The 17,581-nt window shown below is 39.9% G+C and overlaps 1 protein-coding gene across 1 annotated transcript in view; it reads right to left on the minus strand.

Annotated features, from left to right (window-relative positions):
* Window positions 1-7,794: 7,794 nt before the first annotated feature.
* Window positions 7,795-17,581, minus strand: part of KDM7A (lysine demethylase 7A) — a 59,668-nt gene continuing 49,881 nt past the window's right edge. The window contains exons 17-20 of the mRNA XM_085228603.1: window positions 17,355-17,563; window positions 15,202-15,287; window positions 13,971-14,247; window positions 7,795-12,972 (exon numbers count right to left, since the gene is read on the minus strand). Coding sequence (XP_085084729.1) covers window positions 12,878-12,972; window positions 13,971-14,247; window positions 15,202-15,287; window positions 17,355-17,563 — 667 coding nt within the window. The 3' untranslated portion in view covers window positions 7,795-12,877. The remainder of the gene's footprint in view (window positions 12,973-13,970; window positions 14,248-15,201; window positions 15,288-17,354; window positions 17,564-17,581) is intronic.

Below are 17,581 nucleotides of genomic sequence, written 5' to 3' on the forward strand. Positions count from 1 at the left end.
GTGATGAAAGTTGTTAAAATCATTTCCTCGGCCTTTTGGGGTCTCCATCCCGCTTTGTCCCAGGCAGGGGCAGCTCTGCAGCTGCAAGATGGGGACCTGTGCTTTCAGAAGGGCAGCCTCTCCTCCACAATGAAACTCCGGGCATTTTACTTACAAATTTGTTCTGCTGAGAGCATTCACATCGGTGGAGCGCAGTGACCGAGCGGCCCGTCAAGAGCTTTAGCAAGGCTTTCAAAAGCACCGCTCCATGGGAGCGCTCCCGCTTCTGGCTGCCAGCTGGCCTTCGCTCCGGCCCAGCTCGCGTTCGGTGCGAAGGGAAGACTGGGATTTCAGAAGCGGCGTTTGACACCGTCACGTTCCCTGCCCAGATGAGGCCGCTCGCAGCGCAACGGAGCACCGTGAGCTCCGCCTGGCGGTCACTGCTGCCGTACCGACCTTCCCGCGCCCTGAGCCCGCAGGGAAAGCACCTCTTCTGGCCGCGGTTCTGCTCCTTTCTTCTTAACCTGAAGAAGCATAATTTTAAACAGAAAACAAAGCACATATCTTGCATTCCTTGCTGGTTGCAGATGTGGCTAAGCAGCCACACATCCTTTCTCCTCGCTTTGATTTTCCTATAAAAATCAGGAGTTCCACTCGGAACGTAGCATGCGCAGTGCACATTTTCCTCTTAGCAGAAGAAATAATTTCGATTGTAGCTTCAAAGGAAGAACAGAAAACTCTTCCTTATTCATCCTGGGTGTATTCCATCCCTGGAGGCGCTCAGGGCCAGCTTGTTTGGGGCCCTGGGCAGCCTGAGCTGCTGGGGGGCAGCCCTGCCCATGGAAGGAAGGTAGGAGTGGGTGGGCTTTGAGGTCCCTTAGATAGAGCCCAAGCCATTCTGTGACTCTGTGACCCACAGCCAAAAGCAGACATCCTTCCTACCTGTTCACGTCTGCTGAAGACTTATAGAATCAGAGAATTATAGAATGGCCTGGGTTGAAAGGGACCACAATGACCATCTAGTCTCAATGCCCCTGCTACGTGCAGGGTCACCAACCACCAGACCAGGCTGCCCAGAGCCACATCCAGCCTGGCCTTGAATGCCTCCAGGGATGGGGCATCCACAACTTCCCTGGGCAACCTGTTCCAGTGCGTCACCACCCTCTGAGTGAAAAATTTCCTTCTGTTATCTAACCTAAACCTCCCCTGTCTCAGTTTAAAACCATTCCTCCTTGTCCTATTACTATCCACCCTCAGTCCATAAACTCCACAGATTCCATACAGGGTCTGCAGGGCAGGAATGGGAAAGAGAAAGGAGAGTTATCCACATCATTTTTTGAGATTGGGGCAGAATGGAAAATTCTATTCTACCCAAAATGAATGGACAAAGATTCCCATCAGAAGCTAAATTGTAACTAATGCTGGCTTGAGGCCAGCATTTTTGGTTAAAACCAAACCTGCACAAGCACCTAGCACCCAAGGGCTGCTCTCTCAGAAAAGTTACATTACAAAGCAGCAGCAGTAACACGCAGACAAAACAAAAGGTGGAAAAGAACACAGTACCACAGTTTTTGCACATACTGTTCTCTAGCAATGGTCTCTACTCCCCTCTGGCTGGCTATTTGTATATGGTATTATGGCATTGCAGAGGGTCTTTTCATCTCTTTGTAACATGGATTTGGTTTTCTCCACATGAATGCTGCTATCCAGGTAAGAGAACAGAACATGGGCAAAACCTCCCGTGTAAGAACTACTGAACCCAGCAACTTGCACCAGAAAGGCTCAGTTTAGAAGCATGATGTTGGCTCTCAATGTCAGAGACAGCTGTTGGTGGTATGGAAGTAAAGGCTGAACCTTCCTGCCATACAATCACATGTTGCTGTGTGACACATGGCAGCAGAGGGGCACTCCGACACGATGGCACCTGACATGGAAGTGAGTATGAGGCAAAGGTGTGTCATTCAATTCCTTCATGCAGAATAAAAAAATGGCACCCACAAACATTCATCAGCAGTTGCTGAATGTTCATGGAGATCAATCAGTGGATATGAGCACAGTGAGGCAGTGGCTGATGTGTTTCAGTTGTGTTGACAGTGGGTCACTCCACTGGTGCAGATATTTACGAATGTGGCATGGAGGCTCCATTCATCACTGTTGAAAATGTACAGTTACTGGTGGTGACTAGGCTGAAAAATAGTTTTGTAGTTGAGAATTTGGTCTATAAGAGTAGTGTACTCTTTGTAGTTGTGCCCATGGAAATAAATAGGAGGCATTACTTTTGGAGTGATCTACATACTATTACTTTCTGCATGCCTATGAGATGCATTAAGTACTAGAAATTAGTAATTGCAGGTTCTATGTCAGAAAATGATCCTCTCTTAATATTCTCCAGGTCAGATCCTTTGCAAAGGTTATCAGAATCTAGATGTCCCAGTTCAATCTTCCTGGCAGCTGATAAAGAAATTTAAGCTAAGGCATCCACAGATCATCAGTAATAACCTCAGTGAGGCCATGTAAGCAAGAGAAGGAGGAATCACAAATTAGCTCAAATTCAACATGAAGTTGTTCATCTGCCCCGAATCTTCTTCTATCCCAGTATAACAGAGACACGACTGCTGATAATCAAGCACTGCAGCAACAACATGGCTTTCCAAGCAGAGCTAGGTGACAGGAACACCAGACAAGGCTCCATCCCACTCCATTTTACTGAAACAATGCGGGTATGAAATAAAGCAAAGTGAACACTCCTTAGAAAAAGCTTTTCCTGCATTGCAAACTGGAGATGTTTGTTTCACGTTATGCCAGTGGTGCAATTGAAAGACCCTCCCCCTGCTGGAAGCAGCCCCCAGAGGGCAGTGGATGGGGATGGGAGCCTTCCTGTAAGCCAACTGTAGTGAGACCAGCCAGCATGCCAACCAGCTGGGACAAGGACGTCCCTTCTGCCTTTTGCAGGGTTTGGCAGTGCTGCAGGCTGCTCCTCCTGCCTCCTGAAGGACGTGCTTCCCTCTGCTGCCTGCCTGGCCATTTGCTCTGAACCTGGCATTCCCCCCCACCATGACACCCCAGAGGCCCTCAATCACATCAGCAAAACAAAGGCCTTCCCTTGGGAAGAATTCCTGCATAAGATGGCAGCTCCCAGGCAGCAGGGCTGGGCAACTGCTGAGACAACTGTGGGCATCTCTGAGTTATTAGAAGGCTTCAGAAGGGCTCTAAAAGGAGTGACCTGCAGCACCATCCAAAGAACGTTCACACTGTAACACGTTTAAGGACGCATCACCACATCAGCACTAATTCTGACCCCACCAAATCAGTGCGTGCAGGTTCACCAGCTTCTAAGAAATCACAGATGGGACTGAAGCAAATTGTGCAAATCTAAGCAGACTCTTCCCTAGACAAAACCTTAGTGCTTCTAGCAGCAAGTCAACCCTATTTGTGTCTTATTACTTGCAGCCTTTTCTATCACCTGACAGCCTGATTAGGTATTTTGGGTAATAAGTTCATTCACAGAATTGCAGGGGTTGGAAGGGACCTCCACAGATCACCTTGTCCAACCCCACTTTGGTGCAACTCCTCCACACAAGTGAAGCAACTACCACCGAAGTATTTGCTTAATGAATACCATGATAATCATCTAGCATTCTTCTAACTAGTCAGGCAAAAAGCACCTTCCTTTATAGGTATGGTTTCCTTCCTGTTTTCTACCACAAAGCATGTTTTGGTCTAAATCGTCACAGAGCGTCTTTGACACCTCCAGTTACCCTCTTTGAAAAGAGTCACAACAGTTTGGCACAGAATGATATTCAGGTTTTTCTTAAAGATGTAAAATTAAAAATTGAACTGGAAAATACAGTGTGAGATGGCATGAATGCAAAAACATATATTATTTTAGAAATCTCTGCTTGTCCCAACCAACTGGAAATGATAAAGAATTTAAAGACTATTGACAGAGCTGTTCTGCTCTCAATTAAATGTGTAACAGATAATGAAAGGAGCTGTGAGGACAATCCTTCTCTCATAGTAACGGTATAAATGCTAACATGGTTGGAGTTTGGTAACCGATTTTCTCTATTGTATAAAAACCTGTGGAACCAGAGCCATGAGAAAACGTGGGACAGAAACAAAGAACACATCATTTTTCCCCTCCTTCTACTACACTTATTAGTGGCACTATAAGTGCCATATAAAACACTTTAAAAGAATAAAGCTATTGAGGGCAACACTGCTGAACACAGTCTGTAAGTTACCAGTTCAGAGCAGCAGCCCTGGGGCGAGGACATGAGCACAGGAAAATCTGTGAGGAGAGGAGGAGTCCTACACGCACTGCTCTACATGTATTTCACACCCTCCCAATACATCAGTTAGACAGGTACAGGATCAATTCCCCCTACAAATTTCACTCACATGGGACCTATGTGATATTAACATGAAATCTCTCTGCTTTCTGTACAAATTCAACTCTTCAAGTGGAATTCACTCTGAATCCCCTCCTTCCTCAGTAGACATAGGTCTGTATGATCCCACAGGCAGTCAGCTGTCTCCTGGGGAGAAGCACATCAACCGTACAGAAAGGGCTCTGTCCAGTGCCTGCCACATGCCAGAATGTGAAACAATTTCTACATGTGTAAGTTGAGCACAAGACGTTCCTTACAAGACAAGACTTACTGTAACATTATATATTCAAAGATCCTCTGTAGAACTGCAAAAACTCCCTAACACAAATCAACAACCTGAGAACAAAGCATGTGACCCACCATCATTTTCAAATAAACACTAGTATGAAAAGGCAACCTCATCAAACCACGTTTCCACAGCATGGGTCCTATTTCAGCAGACTTGTGCAGCAGTTCCTACAGTTTGGTTGGCTTTTACATCTTCCAGAACAGAAAGCTGACTTAGATCTTTACCACTTACCACCAAAGTGTGTGGTTCAAGAGCAAATGTTTCTTCCCGATAAGCAGAACATTATCATTATTTGTAATATATATATATAATATACATATTATATATGTATATAAATTATATATAATAGTATGTATTAATATTATTATAGTAATTGTATAATAATAACATTATTATTTACTCACATTCATTGCAGCAAATAAAACATTCCTTATGAGAAAACTTTCAAGCAAAGCACCACAAAGAAGCAGACTCTTTGTATACTGTTCTTTTAGTTGACTCACACGTTCCAAATAATATTTTTCCAAGACCAAAGTAAATACAGCAGTATCAGCACAGATAAGTAGATCTATTAAGCCAAACAATTTAGATGTTTGTAGCACTTATTCTAAAGAGTGAATATAACTGGCTTCAGAGAGAACAGACCTCAGCCTAGACAAAGCGAGCCTGTTAGGTGGAATACTACAAGCTCTGGTAATGAGAAACTATTCACCATCTCGATCACCAGGTACTTCTTCTGCAGGTGAGCATTTCAGTCACTGGCTGCTGTAGAAACAAAGGCATTTGAAACTCGGGGTCATATCAGAATGAGTAATAACATTCTGTTTTTACAGTTTCAGTCTTCATTAACTTTTGGCTTGAGACAGTTGAGACTACTTACCAGCAGTAAAAGCATGTTATGGGCTCCCAGAAGAAACATGCCCACACAAAGAAAAAAACACTCAGCATGACTGACTTCGCCATATCCGTTCGACTACCCACATTTCCACTAACAACCCAAAGTGGAAAATAAACAAGAAGGAGGACTGGTTGTGTTCTCTAATTGGCTAACACAATAGCTTCATAACTTGAGCAGGAGATGTAAAGCCTTTCAGGGAAAGAATTGACCTCCACAAAGTGCACCCAAAAGTAACCTGGTAGGCACCTTACAGGGGGAGGAGGTGCTACATCACCACAATTCTACCTCAAATTCAGCAGTATACTGTTGACACACACACACTCACACACACACACACACACACACACACACACACACACACACAACCAATCTTCAGTCTTCAGATACCAAAGAAATGGTACCTTGCCTATTCCTTAACTTGCAATTCTTTTGCTGTATTTAGTAGAATTAAAGCCTTTACATTCACCTGTCCATTAGGTAAGAACAATCCAGATTAAGTATTTCTCTATCTTCCCTAAACAGGAAACAGAAAACCAGTAACCCTAACTTATAAGGGAAATCCATTTCCAGGTGCCAAAGGCTACCTAGCATCACTTAAAGCAGCACTTTTGAGGTATTTCAATGTTTTCCACTGTATTATCCTATTTATGATCATGATACAAGTCAAGAAGTCGAAGGAAAAAGCACTGGAGTAGCTGGCAAGAACATAAGGACAAATAGTAAACATGCTTATATAAGTTCTTATACGCATATGAAAGATTGTGTTCCACTAATGTCCTCTCAAACCTACCACTGTAATACCAAAACATGGGTATGAGCAGTGAGTTGTGTGTGACAAGTCCAGATGAGTGCCTGATGGAAGTGCCTGGGTTGCAGCACTGTGCTTGGCCAATCACAGAGATTGCTTCTTTAAAAAATACGTGGCTGCTCTGACAGAGAAACAGCTCTTTCAGATCTCTGGCAAATCTTTGGCTAACCAAACTGTTAATGAATTTTAACACATTAATTTAAAAAAAAAATGTAGAAGACATGCCAACACAAAAGGAACTATTTTCTGGACTTCATTTTCACCCTCTACTTAAACCATAACTTTTCCTTGTGATCTCTTACTCAGTGCAAATAAAATCTGGTTTTGAAACAGCCTAGAAGTTTCTACCCCCAACATTTACATGATTACCACGTTTTACACGTTAGGCTACAGAACACAGCTGTGTTATTTATTAAAACTCTTTCAGTCTTACACTTGAGCAGGATATGGTTTGATGAGAACAGCCTTCTTGCTCTTTGCCTGTCATGCATGTGGTCCATGAAGAGACCTCCCAGTCATCACAGACAACCATAAATCCTCTGTAAACTAAAAGCCAACTCAAGAAATAAACTTGTGTAGCTGCAGAGGATGCCAACAACTAAACACCTTTTACCACCTGACCTTTCCAAGCCCGTTGCTGCATCATTTGTCTAAGGGTCTCATAAAATGACCATCACTGGAATCTGGGCATCTGTCCAGGCACAATGTTCTAGTTGTTCAGTAGCACAGAGCACTGTGAGAAGGGGAAGAAAATGCACTACATTGAGTGCAACACAGTAATGCTTCCATAACCCCCAGATAGAATACCCACATGCCAACACTGTACTGCCATATGCAGTAAAAAAAAAAAGAGGAGCACAAACAACTGTGAAACACAAAATAATGTGGAGGGAGAAGTTAGCAGAGAAGTAATCCAGGATGAAAGTATGACAAACTACGTGGACGTGGGCAAGAGAAATCTTCCAGAAACACCACGCCACTTAAAGGAAAAAGAAATTCAGGAACCAATCATCAGTAGCATGAGGCAAAACTTAACAAAAAACATGAGCAAGGAGACCAGGAAAATAGCATTTCTTTTTACATCCTGCTTACAGTTTACATCTATGCCCCTAGATTTGCTAATAGGACAGATCACAGAACACTTCCACCTCCCTTTTATATTAAGATCCAAGAAGAATATACACATCTTCACAAAATGCATTTGGTTGCCATTTAACATACTTTGATTGAAACGAGATTTGCACTTTGAAAAATTAGAGAACAGTATGAGAATATTCCATCTCAAATTTCTGCAGAAAATATCTCCTTAAAAATGCAATGAGTAAAGGGCACAGAGTCTGGACCTAGAAAAGCATTTTCTGTTTTGTTTTCTGTATTTACACTGAAGCAAATGAGCAAAAGTCTGAAGAAATTAAACGCTTTAGAGTGCTAAAATCAAAACATAAGCAATACAAGTTTTTAATTTCAGTATTTTAAAGTACAGAAAGTGGAAACTATGAATATCAAATACAAATTTAAACAAAGCCACTTATCCTCCCCTAGAAGAATCAATGTGAACTACTCATAGAAACTTACAAATTTAACGTAAAATCGAAACAAAATAAATACTGTACATACACTTTCCCTGCCTGCAGGCAAAAGAGGATGGGAAATACTGTTATGAATTGAAAAAATGCTCTTAAAGCTGCAGCATCCCTTTCCCAGCCAAATACTTAACACAGTAGTGCGTTTCTGTAAAAAGGAAGACACACATACACCGACTCCTACTGAGCAGACAAGCTAGTATTTTCAGAGACAGCAGAAGGAAAGACAGAAATTAGACTATCAGAGTACAAAAAGGAGAGGAAGAGACAAACGGGCCAGCAAAACATTACTACAAAACTAGTAAATATAGCCAGGAACTAGCCCCCTCCCTCCCCCACCCCCCTTTTTTTTTCCCCTCAAATTTCATGTTTTTTAAAAAAAGATTCACCAAAGCATTGGCAGCAATAGACATTTCCCAGCAGAAGTGACGATACATATCAATATAATCTCTTAAAGTGATCCCTTTCGTTCCCTTCCCACAGCATGAAACGCATATGGCTTAGTTTATATTAAAAGTACAAAAAGTCTTTTATCCAAACGGAAATGCATCCTATGAGGAAGATGCATTTCCTTATCAGTGCTACTTGTATTTCCCATCCACTGCATGATTCATCACTCTCGTGCTCCCACAGAGTGTTACTAGGGTGGTTTTTGTTGGGGGTTGTTTTTTGGAAACATGGATGTTGCAGCTTTTATTTTCATTTAATCACAAGTAGTAAGGCCCTGGGTTCCATTTATATTTCATCTGTGAAACAGAGTAGCTCTAGGCTCACTCAATCCCATAGGTACGAACAGCTTTTAATGGTCTGGAAGTATTACAAGAATGAAATTCTGAAAAGATGCTAGATTTGGAGGTTGTGAGGGGGTCTGGAAGGAGAGTTGGGCATGTGAAGCCTAAATAGGGCAGTAGTTGTAGTGTCGTAGTACTAGGTAATTTCAGCTTCAGCTCTGCTTAGTGTCCACAGTTGCCAGAAAGCAATCAGCAAGATTCGTGCCAGCTGTGACTTTGAAGCCCTGCAAAATTTTCAACACTTTAAATTTTATGGCTTTGAGCATGAAGGTAGCTTATGGCATATAGTAAAGCCCAGGTAAAGCTGAAGCTTCTAAACGGTGATGATGACACTGTACTCTTACATCACCACTAAAGGTAACACAAGCACTTCAACTACCAAATAATAGCACTTCAACTACCAAATAATAACACCCAACCCCCTCAAAATCCCCCATGTGATCAGAAAGCAACAGTATTAACTCTCAACATCTAACCCTTTCAAAATTGTATTTAAGAATGGATTCATGAAGAGTATTATAGGTTGCATAGGTAATCTACCTCAGAGGTCATCAAAGGCTACCTTGTAGCCAGGGTTTATTAACAAGTCTAGCAGGAGGAGAAAAGGGAAAGTTGCTGGAAGGGTCATTGTTAACAGTTCCGGGTGGTCTTTCCATTTTCATGTTTTGGTTTTGGTTTTCTTTTCGTGGTTTTGTTTTTTCCTAGTTGTAGGAATGTGAGAACTTGAGAGAATGGGAAAACCCCTGCAATATTTCTTTTCTTATTGTTCTGTCTGCCTATAAAAAGAAAATTAAGTTTTATGTCAAATCCAAATCCTTTTTTGACTTTTCAAAAAAGGTTCTCCTTCAGAACAAGTTATCATACCAGGCTTAATTCTCTGAATTGTTCAGTCAGTGCTACCCACTCCCCATATCTTCTCCATCTCGAGTGAAATAGCAAGGAAAAAAAGAAAAAAAAACAAAAAAAAACCAGGGCTTTTTCTCCGCTACTACAACACACAGTTCAGTCCATCTACAAAAAGATTGGTGCAGTAGTGTTTTCACCTAGAACACCACAAAAATATCCCTACAAACATGTACACAAAACAAGTGAGGTCACCACATCCTCTTCATAAGCTACCAGGAGACTTTGTTTTGTTTTAAACATGGATCGTCACGGCAATTAATTTTAAAATACTTCTTCTGAGGTGGAATATCAGAGACAATTTCTGTTGGAAGCACAGATATCTGAAGAAAATGGGAATGAACCTCTGCCTGTTGACAGTCTGTGAAGAGACTATTACATAAACTCACAACAGCAACAACAGCGGAGAGCCACTTTGGGAAGAAAAAAAAAAAGGTTGAAAGTAGAATAAAGATAGAACAAAAAGAAGAAGAAATAATATATATGGGTCCAGCCATATCTGTGTTCTAATAGTAAGATGCAAGATAAATAATGTGGGTGGTCAGAAAACAGACTTCGTATAAACCTGTCATGTATATAAGAATGTGTATTCCATATTTCAAAATTCCTTACTCCAGATTCTATTCTGGCATACTTGTATTTCCAATTAGTGTTTTCAGAAATCTGCTTTCACGGAGAGATGGCTCATTCATCTTTCTGTTCTGAATCTGCTTGCTGCCCTAAACTGGAATTTTCTGTTCTTAAAAATTATACAGCTAGCTAGAAGGAAGCAGTATGGTTCAATACACTAAAGCTAAAACAGATTTCAGAGCTTGGCAGCCATTAATCCATTCGCTCAAGCTCAAGCACAAGGAATACTTACATGGGTATACAATTTTAACTAATATTGACAACATATTTTATTTCTTTCACTTACTACTTTGGTAAGAACATATTAGAAGATAGTTAAAATACTCTCTTTTGACTATTTCTATCTGGAAAACATAGCACCTGAGAACAGCAAGTAATTATTGTCACTTTCAGCACCGTAGAGTACCTCTTGGCATAGCTTCTGCTTTTTTAGCAATCTTCTGTTATCTCCATTCCCAACAGTTTACTAAACAAGGTTGATAGCTTGCATTAAATAAAAAAATAATTATTTATTTAAACAAACAAACAAATAAAAAACCTGGAACAGCCTGAATGCAGCCAGTGGTCTTCTCTTTCTGGAGGTGGGTGTGAGAGAGATACCTATTTTTAGTGGAACTATAATTAGCAAACAACACACACACAAAAAAAAAGCTTTTAAAAAATTCATTCATACATGCACTCACACACGCATACACACACAACTCCGAAGTCAAGTCAATATAATGTAAAAGCAGGGCTGCAAAACACACTTAAGTTGTCACTTTCAAATTTTCAAGGAAGTCAGGCCATGAAAGCTACCTGATTTATTTGCAATTGCATTATGTTTTGATGTTTCTCAAGTCAGAAACAGGATAACATAGTGCTGAATAGTTTTGACCCTGCAACAATCAAAAACACCTGACATCAGAACTATTTCCATAATTTTGCAAAGATATTAATAAACTAGTCTAGAGGAAAAATAACCCTGCACAAATACTCTGAAAAGTCCAAGTCAACCTGCTTTTAGATTACAATATAAGAAAACTATTTCAGTATAGAATATGGAGGAAGGAAAAACTGGTTATGGAAAGTTACATCAACAAATTGGATAGCTATGCTTGAGTATTTTACGCTTAGAAATGACTCAAAAAACACACAAACAAAATAAAACAAAAAAATCCACAATACTGTTGTCACTAACATTTGGCTGGACCCTGCAAAATGCCCTTTTTCCAGAATCAAGTATTCCCCTTTAAGCCTTCATCCCAATACCCCGAAAGTTAAATATTTAATTTTATATTACAGAAAAAAATACAAATTCTAAATCAAAGTTATTTACAGTAATTCAGAATCAGCATTTACCATCGGCTCTGTATGTAGCCTGACAGAAATGGCCATTCTGATACCAGTAAGCTACTTAACACATGTACGTGCACCAGTTAAGACTTCCAATTGGTTGTCCAGCTTTAAAGGTAACACAGATTCTCCTACCTTCCTGATTCTTCACTAAGCTGCTTAAAAGACAATAATATTTTAATGCTTCTTTCATGCTACATTAAGCACTATGTCCAATCTTAAGACTGCAATGTGTCTTATGAGTTATTTCTGAGTAATTGTGAAGAAACATGTATCTTAACTGAGCTCCCGCTTCCTCTAAGAAGATGCACGATGTTTTCCTCCCTTGCACCAGATTCCAAATCACCTATGCAAACACAACTTTCAGGGAGCTTTTGCAGAAGAAAATCATCACAGACAGATCAAACATCACATCAGGAGGAAAAAGATGCACTCCAACTTGGAGGAAAGGGGTGCAGCTTAAAACAAGTTAGCTACTGGACTGACATAAGAAGAATCTTGTGTCTTAGACAGTCTATTCTACTCCATCAAATAAATAAATCTGTATAAAAAAGAGAGATCAAAAAATAATCAAGCTGGCAGAAAATATGCACCTTGCAAGTCAACAGAAGCCCAGACAATAGCTTATCAAGAGCAGAAAAAAAAATAATAAGATTCCATAAGCCTTAATTTAAAAATAATTAATAATGCATCTCATTCCTACTTAAGACTATAACCTGAATAACAAGTTTAGGAGTCCAGAATAATCACCATTAATGTGGCTCTCCACTGCACCAAACATACATTATCAAAACAATTAAAAGCTTTCACATTCTTAAATCTAAATTAATAATTCCCACCAAAAAAAAAAAAAAAAAAGTCTTCCAAATAAATAGTTTTTAAAATGAATTTTAAAGTCGTCAAAATCTATCAGAAATAAATTATTGATAAACCACCTTCATCATCTTCCCCTCATGGATTAGGTCAGAAACTACCAGCAACAAATGATATTCATGCCCTGATGAGAGACTAATTCTCACAGTCCACGTCTCTCCGAAGATTTCCCCATTCCCAAATGGTTATTGCTGAGCAGGTGTGGCACAGTGAAAATGCAGCATTGGGTTGTGGGTTGGGTTTTTTTTTTGTTGTTGTTGTTTTTGTTCATCAGGCAGTGTTTTGTATGGTACATGCAAGTCTGCTTCAAGCAGAGGAAAAACAGCAGCTCCAGGCTCTGTCGACCTCAATACTGGTCTGTATAGGAAAGACAGCAGTAGTAGAAGTAGCAGCTACATTAAACAAAGAAGCGTGCGTGGCCATTGCGGTTCAGCTTCAAGATCTTCCCAAGGCGCTGTTTAGCAGTTGCCATTCCTTTCTTTGGACGTTTGCCTGAAAAATGAAATCAAACACTTCAATTGGGAATTTTAAAACAATTTTCTTTTTTAAAATTTAAGTCGCCATAGAAAAAAAAACGAAATCCAACTTCCAAGCTGAAAGCAGGTAAAATTTTCACGTGGAAACACTTTTCAATAAGTGCTCTTCGTCCATCTGCTTCGGAGCAATCAAACGGGGCATCAGAATTCTAACAACAGCAGGAGTTGTTTTCCCTTAACACTGGCTAGCATTAGCATAAATAAAGTGATATTACTATTTCCAAATAGTTCTGGCCTATCGCAGGGCAATGAGTGTGACAGGGGAAAACTTATGCTGAGCTCCCTGAATTCTGCTCACATAAATCATACCCTTGAGTAAATGCAAAATAAACTAGCAAGCAGTATGGTCATCAGAATTTTTAATTATCTCTTTTTCAATTGGCACAGTTTTCCAACCTTTCCTTAGATAAACAAACCTGACTCAGGCCACTGTTTCAGAGTACAGCTGTGGTTCAGTTTGTTCTGCTCCCTGTGATGAACACACAACAGATACAACTGCAGACGGAGTGGTAACAGTCACAGAATGGCTTGTTGGAAGGGACCTTAAAGCCCTTCCATTTACATTCCATGTTGTGGACAGGGTTGTCACCCACGAGATCAAGCTGCCCAGGGCCTTGAACGCATCCAGCCATAGAGCATTCACAGCTTCTTCAGGCAGCCTGTGCCATTGCCTCACCAACCCTTGAGTGAAAGCGTTCCCACTAATATCTCACCTAAATCTCCCCTCTCTTACTTTAAAACCATTCTCTTTTGTCCTGTCACTATCAGACCATGTAAAAAGTTGGTCTCCCTCCTGATTACAAACTCCAATTAAAGCCAAGCGGCCAGTCTGATCTCCCTTACTTCCTCCTCCACACTCTTTGATGTTTACAGGCTCCTCTACTTTAGGTGTTTATCGTTAACTTTTCCCCTGCCTTCTTTCCCCGGCAAAAGGGCAAGAGAGATAAGTAGTACCTTTTGTCGCCTGGTTGCTGATAGGGGGTGGATTTGATGCTGGCCTCTTCGTTGGATGAAGTGGAACAGACAAAGATGTTTCACCATACGGCCTGTCAGGGCTGAGGCTGCCGTCGCTCAGCCGGCACTCTCCTTGAATTAGACTGGAGTCTCGCATATACTTGCCATGCTGAAAACTCAAGCCACTGCTGTGGACGATGCTCCTGTTTTCCTGAACCTTATGATTAGCCTCTGATGCACCCTCTTTCTTGATATATTTTTGTGTTTTACTCGTATCCTGGTGTGGAAATGAGGAGGAGAAAGATAAGAAAAAGTGGAAGTTAATAGCTCCTGGATTCAAATTCACTACAGTTTTTCTAATTACACTACTACATCTTTAAAAAAAGAGGATGCAACTGCACCAGTCTTCAACCACTTCATCATTTCCACGAGTACAGGTTCCTCTTAGAAATCAGGTATACAATATAATAATCAGAGTAATTCATACGCACTTAAAGGCAATGTTATACACACATTGTAAAGAATACAATGTAGTTAGACTTTATTATAAAAAAACCTACAAAGCATGCATTTATTATACAATTATTAAACAGCACTTATCTTGTAATTTGAATTGTTCCTAATATTTTTAGCATATAAAACTGTTAGAAATATTTTATATTTCTATATATTAGAAAAATATTAGAAACATTTAGCATAGAAAGAGACAAACCTATCAAAAAACCATCAAAAACTTTAGAGAGTAAGAAAATTAGTTTTTCATTTACGTATTCCTTCCTGGATTCCACCTAGACCTGGAATGCTATTCCTACCATTGGTTATTGAAAGGTTTTCATCAGTTTCACTGTATAAATTTTGGGGATTTTTTTTTTTTTTTTTTAATGAATTTGTTCTGGAGCTCTAATTGAAAGCAGCAAGCAAACAATACAGTGCTTCCCCAGACAGACTGAATTCACGTTTTTTGTAAAATATATTTTCTTTTTCAAGATACTGCACTAAGCATCTTAATAGTAGTCACTATGACAGCAGGGAGTTCAAAAGGAAATAAAACAAACAAAAGAATGGGGAAAAAAAAAAGCATGACAGAAATACAGTCCTAGGTTACCAGCACCAGAACTGCTATCAGATTTTCAGTATGTAAGCACCTACCCATTTAGGTGCTTACAACTTCATGTGTTTTTTTTTTTTTTTTAATAAAAATGTGTTCAAAAGTTTTAGAAGATTGTTTTACCTGAGGGGTAGTTCTTGAAGCTTCATTTAGGTGTCTAGCCCACGCTGAAGCCCCCAAGTGTCTTTCTTCTTCCTTCACAGACCTACCTGAAGAGAAGTTCAACAAGCTTAAACTTTGAAATCAGTAATCAGGAATATAAAATTTATTATATATTTGAGCAGCATCAAAAATGAGTTCAGGAAAGAAAGAAAACTACAATGGAAAATTTTCCCTAGATATTAAAAAAAAATTGTCAGACTGGTTTGGTTCCACATACTAAAATCAGGAAAGCAATCTTGCAGTATAAAAAGGATTAATTAGACTCATATATCTCCATAAGAAGATCAGATAAACACAACTGTACACGTTTGAAAATACCGATACTGAGGATATCTTACTTTCTCTGTTACACCACAGTTTTCAGTTTTCCGCCATGACTTTGCCTATACTTAGCTCCCACCAATCTTGTCTTTTGTTTTCTTTCTAAGCACTGATTTGCTGCTTGGGTAGAATATATGGAACAAGGTCTAAGCTACCAGGCCTACCGTAGGAGTTTCCACATCGAAAACATTTACAACACAGTTAACTTCTTTAATGTGAGGTCTGATAATATATTGGGTCAGCTGGAACTTTTTTTCCCATAAAAATCTATGTGGAGCTACATTTTAGATTAGTGGCTAAAATGATGTTGGTAGCACATCAAAGTTTTGGCTATGCTGGGCAGCGCTTGGACACAGTCACAGTTCTCTATTTTTACCACTTTGCCTTCACACAATGAGAAGACTATTGGGGAGATATAACCTGAAGAGCTGTCTTGAACTGGTCAAAGGGATATTCCCTATCACATCACATCCTGCTTGGCAATGAAGGCCGGGGCAGAGAAGGGGAGCAAGGAGGAAGGCTGTATACAAATACACCTGTGGCTCAGAGACTGGCTGGGCAACATTCTGTGTAGGGGAGGTGGTGAGCGATCGTCTTTGTACCACTTGTTCCTTTTCATCTTTCTTTCATTTATTAAACTATCCTCATGCCACCCTATGAGTCCTCCCTCTTATGCTCTTCTCATTCTCTCCTCCATCCCACAGGGCAGGCAGGGCAGGGGAAGGGAACAAGGAGCCGCGTGGACGCTTAACTGCAGGCCTGAGTCAATCCATCATGCTAACTAACCAGGGGGTCACATTTTTAATAAAGGCACAGTGATTGTAGTGTGATGTGTATGTCTGTGTGGTTTGCTGGGGTGGAGGATTTTTGCATGTGTTTTTCTTTTTGTTATTTGGGGTTTTTTTGCTTATTTTGGTTTTATTCATTTAGATGGCTGGTTGGTAGGTTTTTAAGGACCTACAGCTAAAGTTATTGAAACATAGCCCATGATACCAGGCTTTTCTGTTTTGTGCTCAAACTCAAGGTACTGTTAGTTCTTTGAATTAGCACCCTTTTGCTACCGAGGTTCTTTTTTTTTTTTTTTCCTCAATTATAAGCCTCTTTAATTTCATTCTCATGCAAAGAATTTTCACACATATTGACCTATCCTCTCTGTTTCAAAAACTGATTTTGATTCCTCTGAGGAAATTAGTGTTAAATGCTCTGTTGTCTGTCATTCCCAAAATGTATTTAACAAATGCCTGTTTTCCACAGATGTTAAAATGCCTCTGACAAAAACATAAAGGAAAAAAAAAAACAACACCAAATCTCTGAATTCTCCTCTTCAAGATTAAAATCCCCTTTAATGAACTGCTTTCATAGCAGAATTTCAGGAGTAAACCTGAATGTGCTTTCTAAAGTTACATGAAAGAACTCAAGCACATTCCTATGGATATCTGTGTAACACACATGTCATGAAAGCTGTAACTATGTAGGTTCTGTCAATCTTTTTTGAAGGAGAATACACTGTCAATCTAACCATAACTTTGTCATTCTTATTAAAATGTCACAAAACTTATATGTGACAACACTTAGAAGATGTGTTTTGATGACTTCTCAAGCTAAGTTTGCCCTTGCTTTACAAAGCAACTTTTAGCTTTTACAGCAGAAGAAAACTAAAAGCTCCCATCTTTTAAAAAGTTGCTCCAATTTACTTAAAAGCTTGACTACAGTTCTTAAATCTTTGAGTACTTATTCTAAGCAGTTCCTTCAACACAGCAGAGAGCAGTGGTGTCATTAATTCAGATACTTACCACATTCTATTGTTTTGTGGCTCTGAGAAGGCTGTCTGTCTTTATGCCTACTTCTAGGATAGCTTCTTTGTTCCTGAAGAGAGGTTCTTTTATCTGTGCAGTCTGTGCTTTGAGTATGATCTGGTAAACATGTGGTATAGTGCAATCCTGCCATAGAAAGCATGCCCTGAATAGCTTCTTCTTCTGTACTTGTCGAGGTAGGACATTCCCTAGAAAAATATGTAAAT

The sequence above is a fragment of the Meleagris gallopavo genome, chromosome 1 (assembly GCF_905368555.1).
Source record: "Meleagris gallopavo chromosome 1, MGAL_WU_HG_1.1, whole genome shotgun sequence".
NCBI lineage: Eukaryota > Metazoa > Chordata > Aves > Galliformes > Phasianidae > Meleagris > Meleagris gallopavo.